The following is a 17,500-nucleotide window of genomic DNA, read 5'->3' as shown; positions in this document are numbered from 1 at the left end:
TAATTTTTAAAATTATATTTATTTATTTATTTTTTCTGTAAGCAATCTCTTGGGGAATTGATTTACATCTAATTTTCAATATTAGCAATTTTATAATCTATTTTTCTGACATTTTTGCTATTTAAAACATGTTCGATATCTATTTTAATTCCATATGATAAACCAATATATCGATTGATTGGTTATTTTCATAATAACCCCGAGAAGAGTCAGTAAGACACCACTTTATCGATAATGATATCTTGCATTGACACCCGGGCACAAATATCGTATGGGGGTGGGGCAGATGGATGAGCTGTAGGGGGAGGAGTTCGTCCTCCACCTCTCTCTCTCTTACACGTCTTCAATCTCAGTCTTTCTTCTTCCTCACATAATTTTAACTTTTCTCTTTTGTCGCACACCGTTACACTCAAACAAAATATTCCTTAGGTAAGCAAACCAATGATGTAATATCTAATCTGGGGTCGGGATACTTTTTAGGGACGAACCTATGAAATTAAATTTGTACAGAGAAAACTGTTGTGCCTTTCGTATTACAAACTAGTAAATATTTAGCTTCTACTCAGTAACTGCTTTCGTTTTAAGGATTAACTTGGTCTTTTGTTTTTTCAAGAATTTCATCAGTGAACAGTTAGAAAGTTCATTCTTGGTTTTATCGATACGATCATTGACTCATATCACTGAGACTTACAACTGGCCGTTTTAAACTTAAATAATATAGAACTGAACATACGTGTACATACACACTTAAACATACAGATATACACACCAAAACATACATACCTATAAACAAATATACACACGTGCTTATATACAAATATACATACATACATACATACACGAATTTTGGTCGAAACAAATCGATGCCAGGGCTTTCTTTTGTTTTAAGTCTGGGACTTATTCCATCGGCTTCTTTTGCCGAACTGCTAATTTACGGGGACGTAAGCAGGCCAACACCGATTCTCAAGCTGTGAGGTGGGGGCGACAAGCATAGACACAAGGGCACACACATATAGACCACTCAAGCATACGCACACGCGCGCGCACACACAGATATACACACGACGGGCTTCTTTCAGTTTCCATCTACCAAATTTACTCACAAGATTTTGGCTATAGAAGATACTTGCTCACAAGATTCTGGCTATGGAGGATACTTGCACACGATGCTACGCAGTGGAACTGAACTAATAATAATAATAATAGTAATCCTTTCTACCGAAAATACAAAGCTTGAAATTTTGAGAAGGAGACTAGTCGATTACACTGACCCCAGTGTATCACTGGTACTTAATTTATCGACCCCGAAAGGATGAAGGGCAAAGTCGACCTCGGGAGAATTTGAACTCAGAACGTAAAGACGGACGAAATGCCGTTAAACATTTTGCTCGGTGTGCTAACGATTCTGCAAGCTCTCCACTTTAATAATAATAATAACAATAATAATAATAATAATAATAATAATAATAAAAATTCCATTAGTGAAAGAAATGCGAGAACCGTCACCATTAATATCACAAACATGATAGACTGCTTAAAGAATTAATTAAATGGGAAATTATATCTATATTAATTATATATTACTTATACGTACATACATACATACATACATACACATACAAATACATGAATTTTTGGCAGCGTTACTAAATTCTGTGTTAGATTGTTTGGTCTAATTGATAAAGCGTTTCATGCAGAACCTCTTGAAATTGAAGCCAAATAAATAAGGAATACAAGAAGGCAAAGAATATGGCAAACAGACAACAATAAAACAATAATAAATAAGAATAATGTAAATAAATAAATAAACGTAAAAATCGCACACAAAATATTTAACAAAATAAACTGAAAATCTTAAGTTCTGAAACATTTCCATTATCCATAAATTTGAGTTTGGGTTTTTTACGTTTTTTCTATAAAAAACACATTATTAACAATAATTAATTGTTTAATAGGATGTATGTGGTGGTAGCTAAGGTGGTTGTCGGGGCGGCGAATATGAAGATTTACATACCAGAATGTAGAAATAAAATAGTTAAAAACTACAAAATTAACAAAAAAATCACATACTACACGAGTGCAACCACAATAATATCGAAACAAAGAAATACTATTACTAACAACAACAACAACAAAATTCTAGAAACAAGAGATAAAAAAAATTGCCAAAAAATGAAATAATGCAATTTAAATTATAGTAAAATAATAATTATAATTTAGTGTAAAAAGCTCGACCAAGACCGAAAGATGTTGTTTAGAAGTACTGGAGGGAGTTAGGATGGTTTGTGTTGTATTTTTAATTAATTTCAATGGAGTTTTAAAATGTTAAAGTCAGTCCCTTTTCTTTTTAGATAATTAGTTTTATTGTCATTAAAAATAACTGTAGACAGAGAAAGAATTGAAAAAAGAAATATAGTCCATATTGCAGCTATGTTAGCAAAAAAAAAAATATATATATATATATATATATATTATAACGTTTTCTAAATATATTTATGTAATTATATATATTTTTTTCTTGTTGAGTTAAATAAAATGGCAACAAAATATAAAATAATATATTATTTTTTGGATGAATGTTTACTTACGAACAGAAGCTTTTTATTTGTTCCGGATTAAAAACTCCGGACAATCCACGTGTCATATCTCCAAACTTTTTAACAGGTTGCATACAGTTAAAAAGTCTCATTTGATTGCAGGCAAGACTCGTGCGAAGAATCCCTATGAAAAACAAATAGAAAGCAAGATTTTAGAAAGCAGAAGTTTTTTGAAAGAAAAATTTCGTATTCATTTCAGTTACATATTTACCATTCTTTTTTTTTGCTGCCAATTCATGAAATAAATAAATAAAATAAACAAACAACGAAAAATTCAAAAAGCGAGAGAAAACACAGAAAGAGAAGAACAACAGAAAAGTTAACCGTCATATTTAATATATATGCTTCAGGTTTTCCTTTTTTTCTGCTAATTCTTCAAGAGAAAAAAAGTACCTTAAAACCTTAAACAAGAGAAAAAGAAAGAAAAAAAGAAAGATCATTTATAAAAATAACCTTTCATTGAGAAAGTCACTCAAAGATTTCTTTTGAGGTTGTTTCCTATGCGTGATACAATTCCAAACAATAACTTCATCAAATATTGAGGCATCAAAGAGAAATTCGAATGAGAGAATCGAAAAAGAAAACCGTCCAACCCTACCCCACCCCACGAAAGTACCCGACGGCACAAAGTTTGCGTGTTTATGCGGTGATTATACATACACACACACATATATATATATACCGATACATATGGATATATATATATTTACATGCATATGTCTACATATATGTAGATACGTGTATATATATATATATATATATATATATATATATATACATAGATACATATATACATATATGTATATATATATATAGATACATATACATAAATATATATATATACGTACATGTATATATATATATATGTCCATAAGCAAAAAACATGCATGTATACACACACACACATATATATATATATATATGTTTATACACACAGTAATGCGTATGCGTATATAAAGAACAAAGAAAGAAGTATAATAGAAGAGAATGAGAATAAGCGGTATAATGTCAAGTAAAAGAGAAATGAAAGACAAGTGGGCGGAAGTGAAGTATTGAAGTGTGTAATGAGTAAAAGAGACCCAGAGAATATCTGAGTACATATTGGAATGGTTATTTATTAATTTAGTGGCACATGAAGCTTCGCTCAGCTGTTAACTCTTGTGATCTTTAGTTTGAGTCCAGTGTAAAAAGAAATGCAAAGTGAGAAAATTGGACTGACAGAATCTCTACTTATTTCATGAAATACATGGTCATAAACATGCCAATATCGAGACATGTATGTTACTGACACTGACGTGGTTGCGTAGTAGGAAGTTTGCTTCTCAAGCATGTTGTTACGGGTTCAATTCAATTGTGTGGCACTTTGGTGACAATAGCCTCGGGCCGGCCAAAACCTTGTGAGTGGATTTGGTAGACGGAAACTGAAAGAAGCCCGCCGTATCTATCTATCTATCTATCTATCTATCTATAAATAAATAAAGAAGAATTATTGCCGTTATTAATAGTATTAATAAGGTAGTTATAAGGTGACTAGCAAGTTACTGAATCTATATATTATAGTAAAGATTGAAACAGCGCAGCGGATGAGCTAAAGGGATAGGCTGAGAAGACTACAGCTTTACTTCCTGGAGTGAAGGTGCGAGAGATATGCGATAATATACAAATGGAAAATCCTAGAAAGGCTAGTACCTAACTTTGGCATTGAGTGTTATACAAATGCCAAAACTGGCCGCCATTGTATTGTACCAAAGGTACCATCCACTCCATCTAATTTCAGAACCAGATACTGCAATAGTATAGGGTTCAAAGGCCCACAGCCCTTCAATGGCCTACCACAAAAATTAAGAAATTTGCACAAGGTGGAAGGAAGTAGATGTCTTCAAAAAGAAACTAGACATCCTCCAGGAGACCAAAACAAACTGGACGTTGTTTGAATTTATTTCATGCAACATCAGAGCCAGTCCTTTTATATAGAGGAGCAACAGCCTTGACGCTTACCAAGAAAAACTGGGATTCAAGCTAGATGGAACTTACACCCAAATGTTAAGAGCAGTCTTTAACATATCTTGGAGAAGTCATCCCACCAAGAAACAGCTGTAAGGAGATCTCCTGCCTGTTCCCACCATCTTAAGGGAAAGACGCTTGTGCGAGATAAACAAGTGCTGCCATGTGACTTACAGCTATGGACACTAAAGCATGGCCATATTCGGGCAGGTCGTCCGAACACCACTTACGTTGACCAACTCACCAGAGACACAGGACGCCTCCCCGAAGACCTTCCTAAACTATAATGCAAGACTGTTAGGAAGGCGTGTGCGGCTTAAAAGTATTAGAGCCAGCTCGACCAGATAATGATGAATATCTTCTTCATTCTTTACTAAAGATTTGAATGTGGTTTAGCAGATCAGGAGCCAATATATATATATAGACTGTCGCTCTCTTTGGATCAATACTCCGAGTATTCACATCCAATGTAATATTATAATATTGGTGTAGAATAAACAGGAAAATCACAATTAGTTGTTTATTCGTTACAATGGAACAACAAACCCAACAAGTAGAAACATAATGGTTCGGTTATTGTTGTTATTGGTGTTGTTGTTTTAAATAATGTCTTCCTTACATCATTTTTATGAAATTAGAATCTGTGAAATGTCAGCAAATGTAATGAAGAGATATTAAATAAATGAATAATGCATTTAAAATTAATTTCATTGCGCTATTATTTCATCATGTGGCGGCTGAAAGGCAGGTGGGGTGGGTAGAGCTCGGGGAGGGGTGGGGTGGGTAGAGCTCGGGGAGGGGTGCGGATTGCGTTTTTATTTTTTATTGTCTCTTCACATATATATATATATATATTTTTTTTTTCTGTTATTTTTCTCTTATTTTTCTGTTTACTCAAATTTAATTTATGTAAATACAGCAATTATCTTGATAAAAGATCCAAAAAAGTATGAATTTGTATGACAGTCGAATGTTGTGTGTATCTTTACTCTTCTGTTCCTTTTCTTCCATCTTATTTTTCCCTCTCAATCCTCGCACCACCATCACCACCATCACTTCCTATCAATTTACTTGTATTCTAACGTGGTGGAAGAGAGGAGGAAGAACAGAAAAGTTGGACAGCTATTTACAGGAAGTGCAGCAGATATAATTGCTCTCTTAAATGCATACATTAAATTCAATATATAGTGCAGTGAACTCTTTTGGCAGAGATTGGGTTTACTTTCGAGAATGGATAAACAAAGCAAAGCATAAAGGGACGCGATTTAAGAACGGAATCCTAATATTTGTTGAATACATACAGCACAATTATATATAATCTCATATCACATCATAGCATATTAATATATGTAATATATATGTATATATATATATGTATAAGGTGGTGATGAGCAAGCGCAGAACAGTTAACACGCTGGACCAAATACTTAGAGGCGTTGCGTCCGTCTTTATGAAGGCGGTGAGCTGGCAAAATCGTTACCGCGCAGGGCAAAATGCTTAACGGTGCTTCGTTTGCCTTTATGTTCTGAGTTCAAATGCCACCGGGGTCGACTTTGCCTGTCACCCTTTCGAAGTCGATAAAAATAAATATCATTTGAGTACTGGGGTCGACTTATCCCCATCCCCGAAATTACTGGCCTTGTGCCAAAATTTAAAACCCACCAACGCTTGACAACCTGTGTCCAGAAAATCGGAAAATCCAGAAATCCGGACCACCTCTGGTCTCAAGGTCGCCAGATAAGAGGTTCGGTACCTGTATATATATATATATATACAGGTGACCCGGATTTCTGGATTTTCAGATTTTCTGGACACAGGTTGTCAAGCGTTGGTAGGTGGGGGCACAAACACACGCACACAACTGGCTACTTTCACTTTTCATCTACCAAATTTGGTTGGTGCGAGGCTATAATAGAAGACACTTGCGCATGGTGCCACGCAGTGGAACAGAACCCGGGACCATATAGTTGGGAAGCAGGCGCTTCTTACCACACAACCACGTCTGTGCCTATATATATATATATATATATATATATATATATGAAACAATATAATAACAAATCATATATGAATATATACATATATATGTGTGTGTGTGTATAATATAAAACACAACAATAAAAATTTCATATGCCACGATTATATATAACAAATCATACAGAAATATATATAATAAATAAATATAAATTATAGGATATTTGAACACAGAGTGTACAGACGGACGAAATGTCGCTAAACATTTTGTCCGCCGTGCAAACGATTCCGTCTGCTGACCGTCTAAACTTCATCATAAATAATAGCGATGGAAATCCACTGTCCGTCTGTATAATGGCGGCGGCGGTGGAGGGGGTGTGGAGGGGGTCATCTCGAAGGTACATTTTACTGGTGGGGAGGACAAGTATCGGATGTGTTATTTGATTGGTTGTTTTGGTCAACTTCATAAACAATAACTACCAAAACAGGTGTTGCTACAGCCGTTGGATCACTACCACCATAACCATCTGTAAGACCAAGACCGCCGCCACCACAAATCAACGACACTTCCGCTTCCTTTACGAACATTACAATCTCCACCACCACTACCATCACCACCGCATCCGATAGCATCATCACTATCACTTCAACTGCAATCTATATACCAACACCACTAAGAACACTACTACCAATACTGCAATAGTTACCACAAGCTCCATCATCACTTCAACCATCATCACCACCACCACTACCTCCAGAACTATCACTCATCTTCACCACTCACACCACTCTACCAAAACTACTACTACCACCACCACCACCGTTACCATCATTTCGACTAATCTCATCAGTACTACCACCACCACCTACACATACGCCACCACTGAAACCACTCAATATGACTACCGCCATAACGCCAGCATCAACACTAATACCACCCTTACTACCACCGCCTACCATTACGTTCCTCAGTGGTACTACCATCAACATTACCACCGCCAATACAACGTCATCACGATACTACGACGATCACCACAACGATACAAGTACGTGTACCCTACCACCACCACCAACTACGCGTACCTTTTACTACTACCACTGCAACCAGCACCACATCACCACAACCACCACCACCACCACCACCACCGCCGGAACAGTAACAATAAAAAGAAGAGTATGTCACATGATGTGATGTAGAATCCATTACAGAGTGTTTGAGCAGACATAATGGAAGGATCTGGATTAGAATAAAAGGGGTGGGGATGAGTTTAGGGATTAAGGATTATCATTTTATCATCAATTATATATTAGTAGAAGGATTAGTGATGGTAGTTGGTGAGGGATATAACGAGAACGAGTGTGTATGGATATGTGTATATATAGATGTGAGCTTACAAAAGTGTGTCTTGTGTGTGCTTGTGTGTGTATGTATGTGTGTGCGTGCGTGTGTGTGTAGTAATAGAATATGTGTGTGTGTGTGTACATATACCCATATACACATCTATACGTAGATACATTCACATACACACACATACACGCACACACGTGACAACAAAAGTGTGTGTAAGCGCGTGCGTATGTGTGTATAAGTGCGTATGTGTATGTCCATACGTGCGTAAGTGCCTGAGTATGCGTGTGTATGTGCAAGAGTATGCGGTTTGTATGTGCGTGTGCATGTGTACACGCATCAGCATGTGTGTGTACATGTGTATGATATGTGGTTGTGTTTACAGAGGTACATTCTATGTATACATGTATGCAGCTAGTTGTGCATATATATACGCATGTTACGTTGATATATGCATATTTATGCATGCATGTAGCTATGTATGCATATATGAGTACAGTTGCATATGTATGTCTACCCATGTATGCATACATATACACTCATGCCTCTATGCATGCATATATATATGTGTATATGTATATATATATATATATATATATATATATATATATATATATAAGTCTATACATTTATGTATACATGCTTACAAGTATATATGCCTATGTATGCATGCTTGTATATATATATATATATATATATACATGCAAGTATGAACTGTGTCTATAAATTGATATACAAAAATATCAGTTATATAGCTATATTGGAATAGGCATGTATAAATTCATATATAACTTTATATATATGCACACACACATATAAATATATATATGCATTTACGTATATGTTTGTAAGCATGTGTATATGTATGCATATATATGTGTACATACTTCCATGCTTATATATATATATATATATATATATATATATATATATATATACATACATACACCAGGTACATGTGTACCTGGTGTATATGCGTGTATGTGTGTATCAAAGATTACGTGTAAGTAAATATGTGTGCGTGTGTGTGTGTGTGTGCGCAGTGTGTGTGTGTGTGTGTTTAGGCAGGATTGCAAATCTCAAATAGAAAGTAATTAAGAACGAGAATGAATGTAGAGATCCCTCCCTCCTCCCATTACCATTTATGATCTCCTGTGTCTCCCCCGCCACCCGCCACACTCCACCCTTGCCATTAATGATCCACTGAAGCGTCCCCACCACCACTCACTTCCCGCCCCCTCCCATTAATGTTCTGCCGTCAGCCGCCGCCGTCCCCGCCAGCACCTCCCCCCCCCGTACAACCATTAAAGCTTAAAGTAGAATTTATTGTGTATTATTTAATCAAATTATATTTAAATCGCCACAGTCATCATCATCGTCATCATCATCACCATTATGATCATCACCATCGTCGCCACCATCATCATCATCATCATCATTATCATCAGTAGCAGCCACACTACCACCACCACCATCATCACCGCTGCAATATCGATATCCCTGCTACCATCGCCGCCACCACCACCGCCACCATCATTACTGTTAACATCAGTTTCATCATTATCATCATCATCAGCAACAAGCCCACTATACTGTCACTGGCTCTGCTACCATTATTACTCCCTACCCCCGCCCCACCACCCACCATCACCACCCACCCCACCCCACCCCACCACCCACAGCACCATCACAAGCAGCACCACCATAACCCCTGCCACGGATGGTCATCAATAGAAGCCTTTGAACATAGGTATGCTCGATCGATGGTGACCAGAGGCTAAACGGCAACAACAACAAAAACGTCACAAACTGCAACTACGAGACGACGATCACCACCACCACCACCACCATCAGTTAAAACAATAGCAACACGTGGCAATGACAACAACAACAACAGTGTGAAGAACAAACACAGTTGTTATTGCAACAATAACAGGCAGAACAATGATTGGTACTCCGTCGGTTACGACGACGACAAGGGTTTCAGTTGACCCGGTCAATGAAACAACCTGCTTGCGAAATTAACATGCAAGTGGCTGAGTACTCTATAGACATGCGTATCTTTTAACATGGTTCTTACAGAGATTCAGTGTGACACAGAATGGGATAATACTCCCCCCACCTTTGAATTACAGGTACAAATCATTTTTCTCAGTTGAGTGGACTGGAGCAACATGAAATAAAATGTCTTTTCCAAGGACAGAACGTGCCATCGGGAATCGAACTCATGACTTTACGATCGTCAGCCAAAGCCATGCGCCTTACCAAGAACAATAGCAGCGACAAGAGGAACACCATGTCCATCACTAAATTACAACAACAAAATGAGTAACAGCAGCAACAAGTGGTAACAGCAACAACAATATGAAGAACAATCACAGATGCAATCAATACAACAATAACACCACCAACAACAACGGCAACAACAACTGTAGTTCTCAAGTAATGGTTTCCCTTCGTCTGGCAGAATTTGCGACATCGCAAAAGGTCACGAAAGAAGCCCTTCCGCTTCTCACGAAAATAATACAACAATAAATACAATAAGAAGCAACGAATCAATTGTCACCGAAAATAGTCAACTAAAATATATTGCAATACCATTATTGAAATCGATGTCAAAACCTATGAACTGGTAAACCAATAAATATTCGAACCGTTCAGCCAATTCGATACAATATCAGAGAGGAGAGCGGGGAGGAGAAACAATCAGACGTATTTTATTATTGACATTTTTTTTTTTTACTCAAAATGTTCAAAGGTAAACGTATGAGTGCTGCTCTTTGGGGGTGCCAAAGCCGAGACAAATTTGGCTATTATGTTCAAACTTTGGTGAGGGGGGGGGGAAGTCAGATTTTATTCCAACAAAAGTTGATTACCGAATTGGATTTTAGCCAAAAACATTAGCTTGCCTATTATGCACCATGCTTGATAAAAGCACGACGATAAAGAGTATATATATATATATATATATATATATATATATATATATATATATTTGAGGGAGAATATGGTGATAAAAGAAAATGATGACAAAAGAGTTTGATGATGACTTTCATAGAACCGGCTGATAGCGATAATAATATTGGAAAATTTATAACTAGATACTCCATAGGAATAACAATATCGGCCCTTTTATACAGACGTACGTACGTACGTACGTACCTATGTATATATATATATATATATATATAATATCGGGTGTTCAAAAAGTCTCTCCGCAGTAAGTATTTTTATTGCAAAATAAATATTTATAAGATGGTATAAGACTACAAAGGAATATATTAGACTTTACAAGACTTTAAAAAACTTTATACGCAGTGTTGAAAGTGTTGCATAAAGTGTTGAAAGTGTTGCATAAGTTGACTCTTCTAAAATTAAATTCAACGGGGAGAGACTTTTCGAACACCCTACATATATATATGATAGGTTTGAAAGAGAAAATAAACTATATGTGGTAGATATATGGGGGAAGTAAGAAGAAAAAAGTGAAAATGCACATTGGATATATAAAAAAAATAAATATAGGCTTATTTATGAAAAGTAACGATAAATATATACAATTACATGAACTGAGATAGAATTAAGAGGAATTAAATTCATTATTTTGAATTGTTAAAGGGATTCAGACTATACCTGTATTGCCAGTTGCTGTTCACTGGCTTTGAATGTACACCGATTACCAAACGGTGTCAGGTCTACTAGTCCCAGAGTAAAAAAAGATTATATGCAAGATAGGTAAGTAGTTCTGGGATTGGTGCAATTAGTGTAGATGTAATACTGTAATATGAATGGTGTATGGAATGTATGGGAATTACTGGTATTAATGGTTAGGTTAGCAGTGTTCTGTATTATGTTATGTGTTCATGTTGAGTTGCAGATTATATTTATTGATGAAAGTTGCTTCTTTATTCTTTCTTTGCTGAAATGAGGTATTCTGTGAACATTGGTATAAAGGGAAACTTTGAAAGTTGGGATAAAGGTTCCGAGCACACTTTTCTGTGTGTTCACTGACCAGTAACTGTCTGTATTTTGGGTAGCGGATTTATTCTTCCTGAAGAGTTGTATTTATTTTTTTATATCTAATGTGCATTTTCGCTTTTTTCTTCTTACTTTTCCCATCTCTTTCTCTCTCTCTCTCTCTCTCTCTCTCTCTATATATATATATATATATATATATATATATATGTGAGCGTGTCTGGTGAGTGACAGGCGGCCTGAGTTCGATACCTGACACGGGAACACAATCTTTTTTTTTTTATTGGCGTAGAGGTGGCTGTGTGTGATTTAGAAGCTTGCTTACCAACCATGTGGACTTGGGTTCAGTGTCACTGGGTGACACTTTGGGCAACTGTCTTTTATTATAATCCCTAGGCCAGCCAAAATCTTGTGAGTGGATTTTGTAGAGTGACAGAAACTGAAAGAAGCTCATCGCGTTTATGTATGTAGGTATGCATGTATATATATATATATATATATATATATATATATGTGTGTGTGTGTGTGTGTGTGTGTGTGTTTTTATCCTCCTCCACTTCTTGACAACCTGTGTCGGTTTCTTTACTCCCCGTAACTTAGCAGTTCGCCAAACAGTTCGATACAATAAGTACTAGGCTTAAGCGAATAAATACTGGGGTTGATTCGTTCGACCAAACCCTTCAAAGCACTGCCCCAGCATGGCCGCAGTTCAATGACTGAAACGGCAGACGATGTATGTTTATATAATTATTGTACTTGTGCAATACTTTCGCAGATTTATTGATGTGGAACGGTATCTTGAAAGAGATACCCTGTTGTTCTTTTGGGTGGGTCTTTCTGCTTCGCTTCTTCCTTATCAATTAGCCAATTTATTAATTGATTGGTTTCTCAAAAACCGTTCGTCGCACCTTGTGACCTTACCGACGATGTATCCCACGCATAATTATTCCGTGCTTGCTTCTCGAAATGTAAGGAGGAATATTTCTGTTTTGATATTTATAATGTATAAACTCTGCGCACACAGTTTACGACTACAAACGCACTGTAAGGAATTCATACGAAAAGATGACAGACCTTGTCAGAAAAGATGAATCGAGAACACAGTCGTGTATTCAAACACGTAAATGCACACACACACACACACACACACACACACACACACACACACACACACACACACACACACACATGCAAATGCACAGATGCAACACGCGCATAGATGCGTACATGTACAAATGCATACACGTATACAGACGCACATATCCACTTTCACACACATGCACAGATGCACGTGCACGCATACACTCAATGACACAAAGACACACATACACAAATATTATGCACATACATATGCAAGTACAAACACACGCACTGACGCACACACGTATACACGTACTGGCACACACATCCACACAAATACGCAGACACGTACACACACAAGCACGGACGCGCACACACACATACGCACAGATGCATACCCACTCACGTACACGCATGCGCAGACGCACACATACGTATGCACAGACGCATATAAAGTTCTATATAATTACACATGCACAGGTGCACATACACACATACATGTACCTGCAGAAGCACATACACATATATACACAAATACGCACAGGCGGATACATACACACACACACACCTATGCTCGTACACATACACAGACGTACACACAGACACCCATGCACGTAAACGTATATGCAGAGACGCGCACATGCATACATACACATATGCACACATGCACGGGTGCACATACAAGCATATTGTTTAAGTAGCTGCACCCTAACTTCGTAAAAATCAATTTTCCTAATAAGATTTATTAATCAATCATCTTAAGGGTGAATCTCAAAATGTAACTCATTATAATAGCCTGTAATATTTTGGGTTAAAAGCCCCTGGGATGGGGAAAAGGTCAAAGTGTTTACCCATTTCGTGACTCCCTCTTGAAATGATTTCACATCTCGAAACCCCCAAATGTTCTAGAAAACATTTCAATGTAACAACTTTCAACTTTAAATTTAACGAACTTGTTTCAGAATGAAGTGATAGTATGTTGTCACCTTAATGTGATAGTCCCATAAAAGGGAAGAACACTACTGTTATTTAGCCCCAGGAAACACCGTTTCCAGTTGGCCATGACACATTTCCTGTGTCCTTGTTTTCCACTTTGAAAACAAGGACACAGGAAATGTGTCAAGTCCCATAGGAAACGGTGTTTCCTAGGGCTAAATAACGGTAGTGTTCTTCCCTTTCATGGGATTGTCACATTAAGTTGACAACATACTATCACTTTATCGTGCTGCTACAGCCATAAATCTCTTTGAGAGATTTAGAAATATATTATTTCTATTGTTTCAGAATTTCCAAAATATAATTGAGAATCTCGTTTATTTCAGACTTACTTCATTCACACACATCTTCCACCCAATTCCACCCGATATGGCATTATATCCGATTCTTTCTCCATTCAAGAGCTATCTCCTGAATATGACACCACTCTCGTCAGTTCTACTGGGTCTTCATTTGTTTTCCATCCCTAATTGTACCGAAGGAGCGTAGCTAAGTGTTTAGCGTATTTGGTTCACGGGTGGAAGGTCACGAGTTCAACTCCCGGCGGCGCGTTGTGCCCTTGAGCAAGACACTCCAGTCCACTCGGCTATCAAAAATGAGTTGTGCCTATAATTCAAAGAGTCAGCCTTCTCACATTCTGTGTCACGCTGAATCTCCAGAACTACATTAAGGGCACGCGTGTCTGTGGAGAACTCAGCCACTTGAAGGTTAATTTTACGAGCAAGCCATTCCATTGATCGGATCAGCTGGAACGTTCAGCGTCGTAACTGACATAGTGCCAATTTTTTTGTTTCATCCCTAATTCTACTCCACATATTACAATTTCTGTAACATATGGCATTTCTTCCACTACATTTTGAAAAACAGAACATGTTGAAACTTAGATGTCATAGCGACCTTTCTAAAATTTCAATTTTTTTTTACTCTCACTCATGAGTAGAGTTCCTTATTCAGTTAATGTCTGTATGATAAATAAGAAGAAAAAAACGTCAATACAAATACATACACATGCATATACGTGTATTTGTGTGTGTGTGTGTGTGTGTGTGTGTGTGTGTGTGTGTGTATACGCATGCACATGTATGTATGTGTGTATATATATATATATATATATATATATTGTTACATACATACGTTACATATATGTACATATATGTGTGTGCATGCATATATATGAATACATATTTGTATCTCCATCCTCTCTCACTTTACGCAAACACACACCTACATATACACACCTACATATACACACCCTCATTTATAGACACATACACACAGTAACAAAAACAAATAAAAAGGTGTATGAACAAGTAACTGGAGATCAAAGAACTTAATTATCGATCAGTTTTAATGTAGGTTATTGATGATCTGAAGTAAACCTTGAAATATATATAAATATAGATATATCGATTTCTAGTCTTTGATGGAAAGCCAAATATTTGTATGGGAGTAAAGAAATATAGTCAACTGAACTGCACCCCCGTATACATCTGGTATTGATGTTACCGTTGTTTATTGCTAGATTAGCGAAGGTCTCTTGTCGCTTATAGCTTCTTTCACATGTAAAATATGTTGTAGGAATATTAAATTAACCCTTTTAATCCTTGACCGATACTTCGTTTTATCAAATCCCCGATGGATAAAAACAAAGTTGGCGTTAGCGAGATTTGAACTCAGAAGGGCTAATTCAAAATACCAAAGGTTTTCTTTTTAATTTTATGACACTCTAGGCTTTCTGCCAATCCACTGCAACTTAAATCGAGCTAACTAATGGTTAAAAAACGCCGTCTGAGACCATTCCATCCTTACATATCAGGGACGAGAGTGTCCATAGTGGTGTTCCTTTATAAAGGCGGTAGTGTGTGATTTAGGAAGGGTTTGGCTTCTATTTCTTATATATCTCGCAACCGCAAAGGGGATTCCCATACTTGTGAAAGGTCAGTGTTGTATTGATCGATTATTCCAATCATTGATATACACAAATTTCTGCATATGTAAGACATCTTATCACTGAGCTACAGGTTCTGTTAGATTCTACTACGACGATAACATCTATTAGAGCCAAATCCGTGACCATTGTTGTTCTATGCCCGCACACAAAGACTAGGCTGCTCGTGTCTTGGAGCTTGGAAATTAACTACGAGAATTTGTTATTTCTTGACATTTTCTACTCAGTTCTTTGTAAGGTACTAAATATATGTTTTCGGGAAATTACGAGGAAATTTCAATCACTCAATCAGTCGATTTATCTATCTATCTCTGTCCCCCCCTCTCTCTCTATATATATATAAATAATTTTTTCGAATTATTTTTCTGTTCCCTTCAGAGAACATTAATATATCTTCGAATCCTCTCAATCTCCACAGCTGCAGCTTTCAAATAATTGTAGAGTTATCTACATTATACTGGTTTCAGGTATTCAGAATTATGATGTGTTCTGTATACAAATGTACATGCTAACACACACACACACATAACTCACTAAGCCACACGCCTTCACATTATATATATATTCTTTTATTCTATTACTTGTTTCAATCAGTAGACTTCGGCCATGCTGGGGCACCACCTTGAAGAATTTTATTCAAATGTATCGACCCCAGTACTTTTATTTTATCAAGCCTGGTTCTATTGTTCACTTTTGCCGAACCGCTAATCTACGGGGATGTAAACACACCAACACCTGGTTCTCAAGTGGTGGTGGTCGGGCACACACGCACACACACGTATATCTCGCTTAAAACACCTGTGTATATGCACTGAGCACATAGACATGAGATGTGTAGCACTAAATTGCGATTTACTTCGCTTGATATTCATTCATTTATTTAAACTTAGACAGATTTTATCATCGGATTTCATTTTGATGTTGCACCCTTTTCTCTCTACTGAAATGGAAATAACAAAATGGAATGATTTTACAAACTGCCCGCGGCACATGCAACGAATGTAGCGGAGAACATTCTCATAAATAAGTAATTTCACCGCATCACATTTTAGCAGCTTCCCGTATTACGTGACACGTTTGTAGCAAAGAACGTTTTTATATAATATATTGGTAGAGTTCCTGCTTCGTAAATTCCTTCCAGTCAAAACACGGCATTTTTCTGAATGGAAGCTTATATATTTTCGAGCTAATATCAACTCATTCCTTATACTTTCTTTCATTTTCGGCTGTACCAATCTTTTTATAACATTCTATACACAGAAAGACGAACAAAAATAAAAGAAAATGAAAATAGAAAAGTATAAATTTCCATGTTTTCTTTGGTTTCGCTTGAAATTCATATAAGTTGCTGTTGCTGTTTAGTTCGGGTGAGATCTATGATCAAAAACATTCTAGCCGTGACCACCTAGTTTTTAAATATACTTTGATCTACATTATTTAATGTGCTCTCCCGGCTTTTTAAGAAATTCTAAAGCTATCTTATGACAAGAAAGGATAAATCTAGGGCCTTATTTCCGCAAAGGGATGTTGTTATCTATCCAATCTGACGAACCACTGAGGGACAGAAATGCTTTAGTG

The 17,500-nt window shown here is 36.7% G+C and overlaps 1 protein-coding gene across 4 annotated transcripts in view; it reads right to left on the bottom strand.

Annotated features, from left to right (window-relative positions):
* LOC106875248 (uncharacterized) overlaps positions 1–17,500 on the bottom strand; it is a 537,851-nt gene that overhangs the window by 170,437 nt on the left and 349,914 nt on the right. For 3 of the 4 annotated variants that reach the window (XM_089363498.1, XM_089363495.1, XM_089363497.1), the window contains exon 2: positions 2,589–2,721. In XM_089363498.1, coding sequence (XP_089219624.1) covers positions 2,589–2,721 — 133 coding nt within the window. Of the gene's footprint in view, positions 1–2,588; positions 2,722–11,556; positions 11,679–17,500 lie in introns of those variants that run through there. The other variant, XM_089363496.1, reaches the window with a different exon arrangement.

This window comes from Octopus bimaculoides, chromosome 15 (assembly GCF_046866305.1).
Source record: "Octopus bimaculoides isolate indiv1 chromosome 15, ASM4686630v1, whole genome shotgun sequence".
Classification (NCBI taxonomy): domain Eukaryota; kingdom Metazoa; phylum Mollusca; class Cephalopoda; order Octopoda; family Octopodidae; genus Octopus; species Octopus bimaculoides.
The sequence above is the reverse complement of the archived record's forward strand: the minus strand, read 5'-3'. Positions and strand labels throughout refer to the sequence as shown.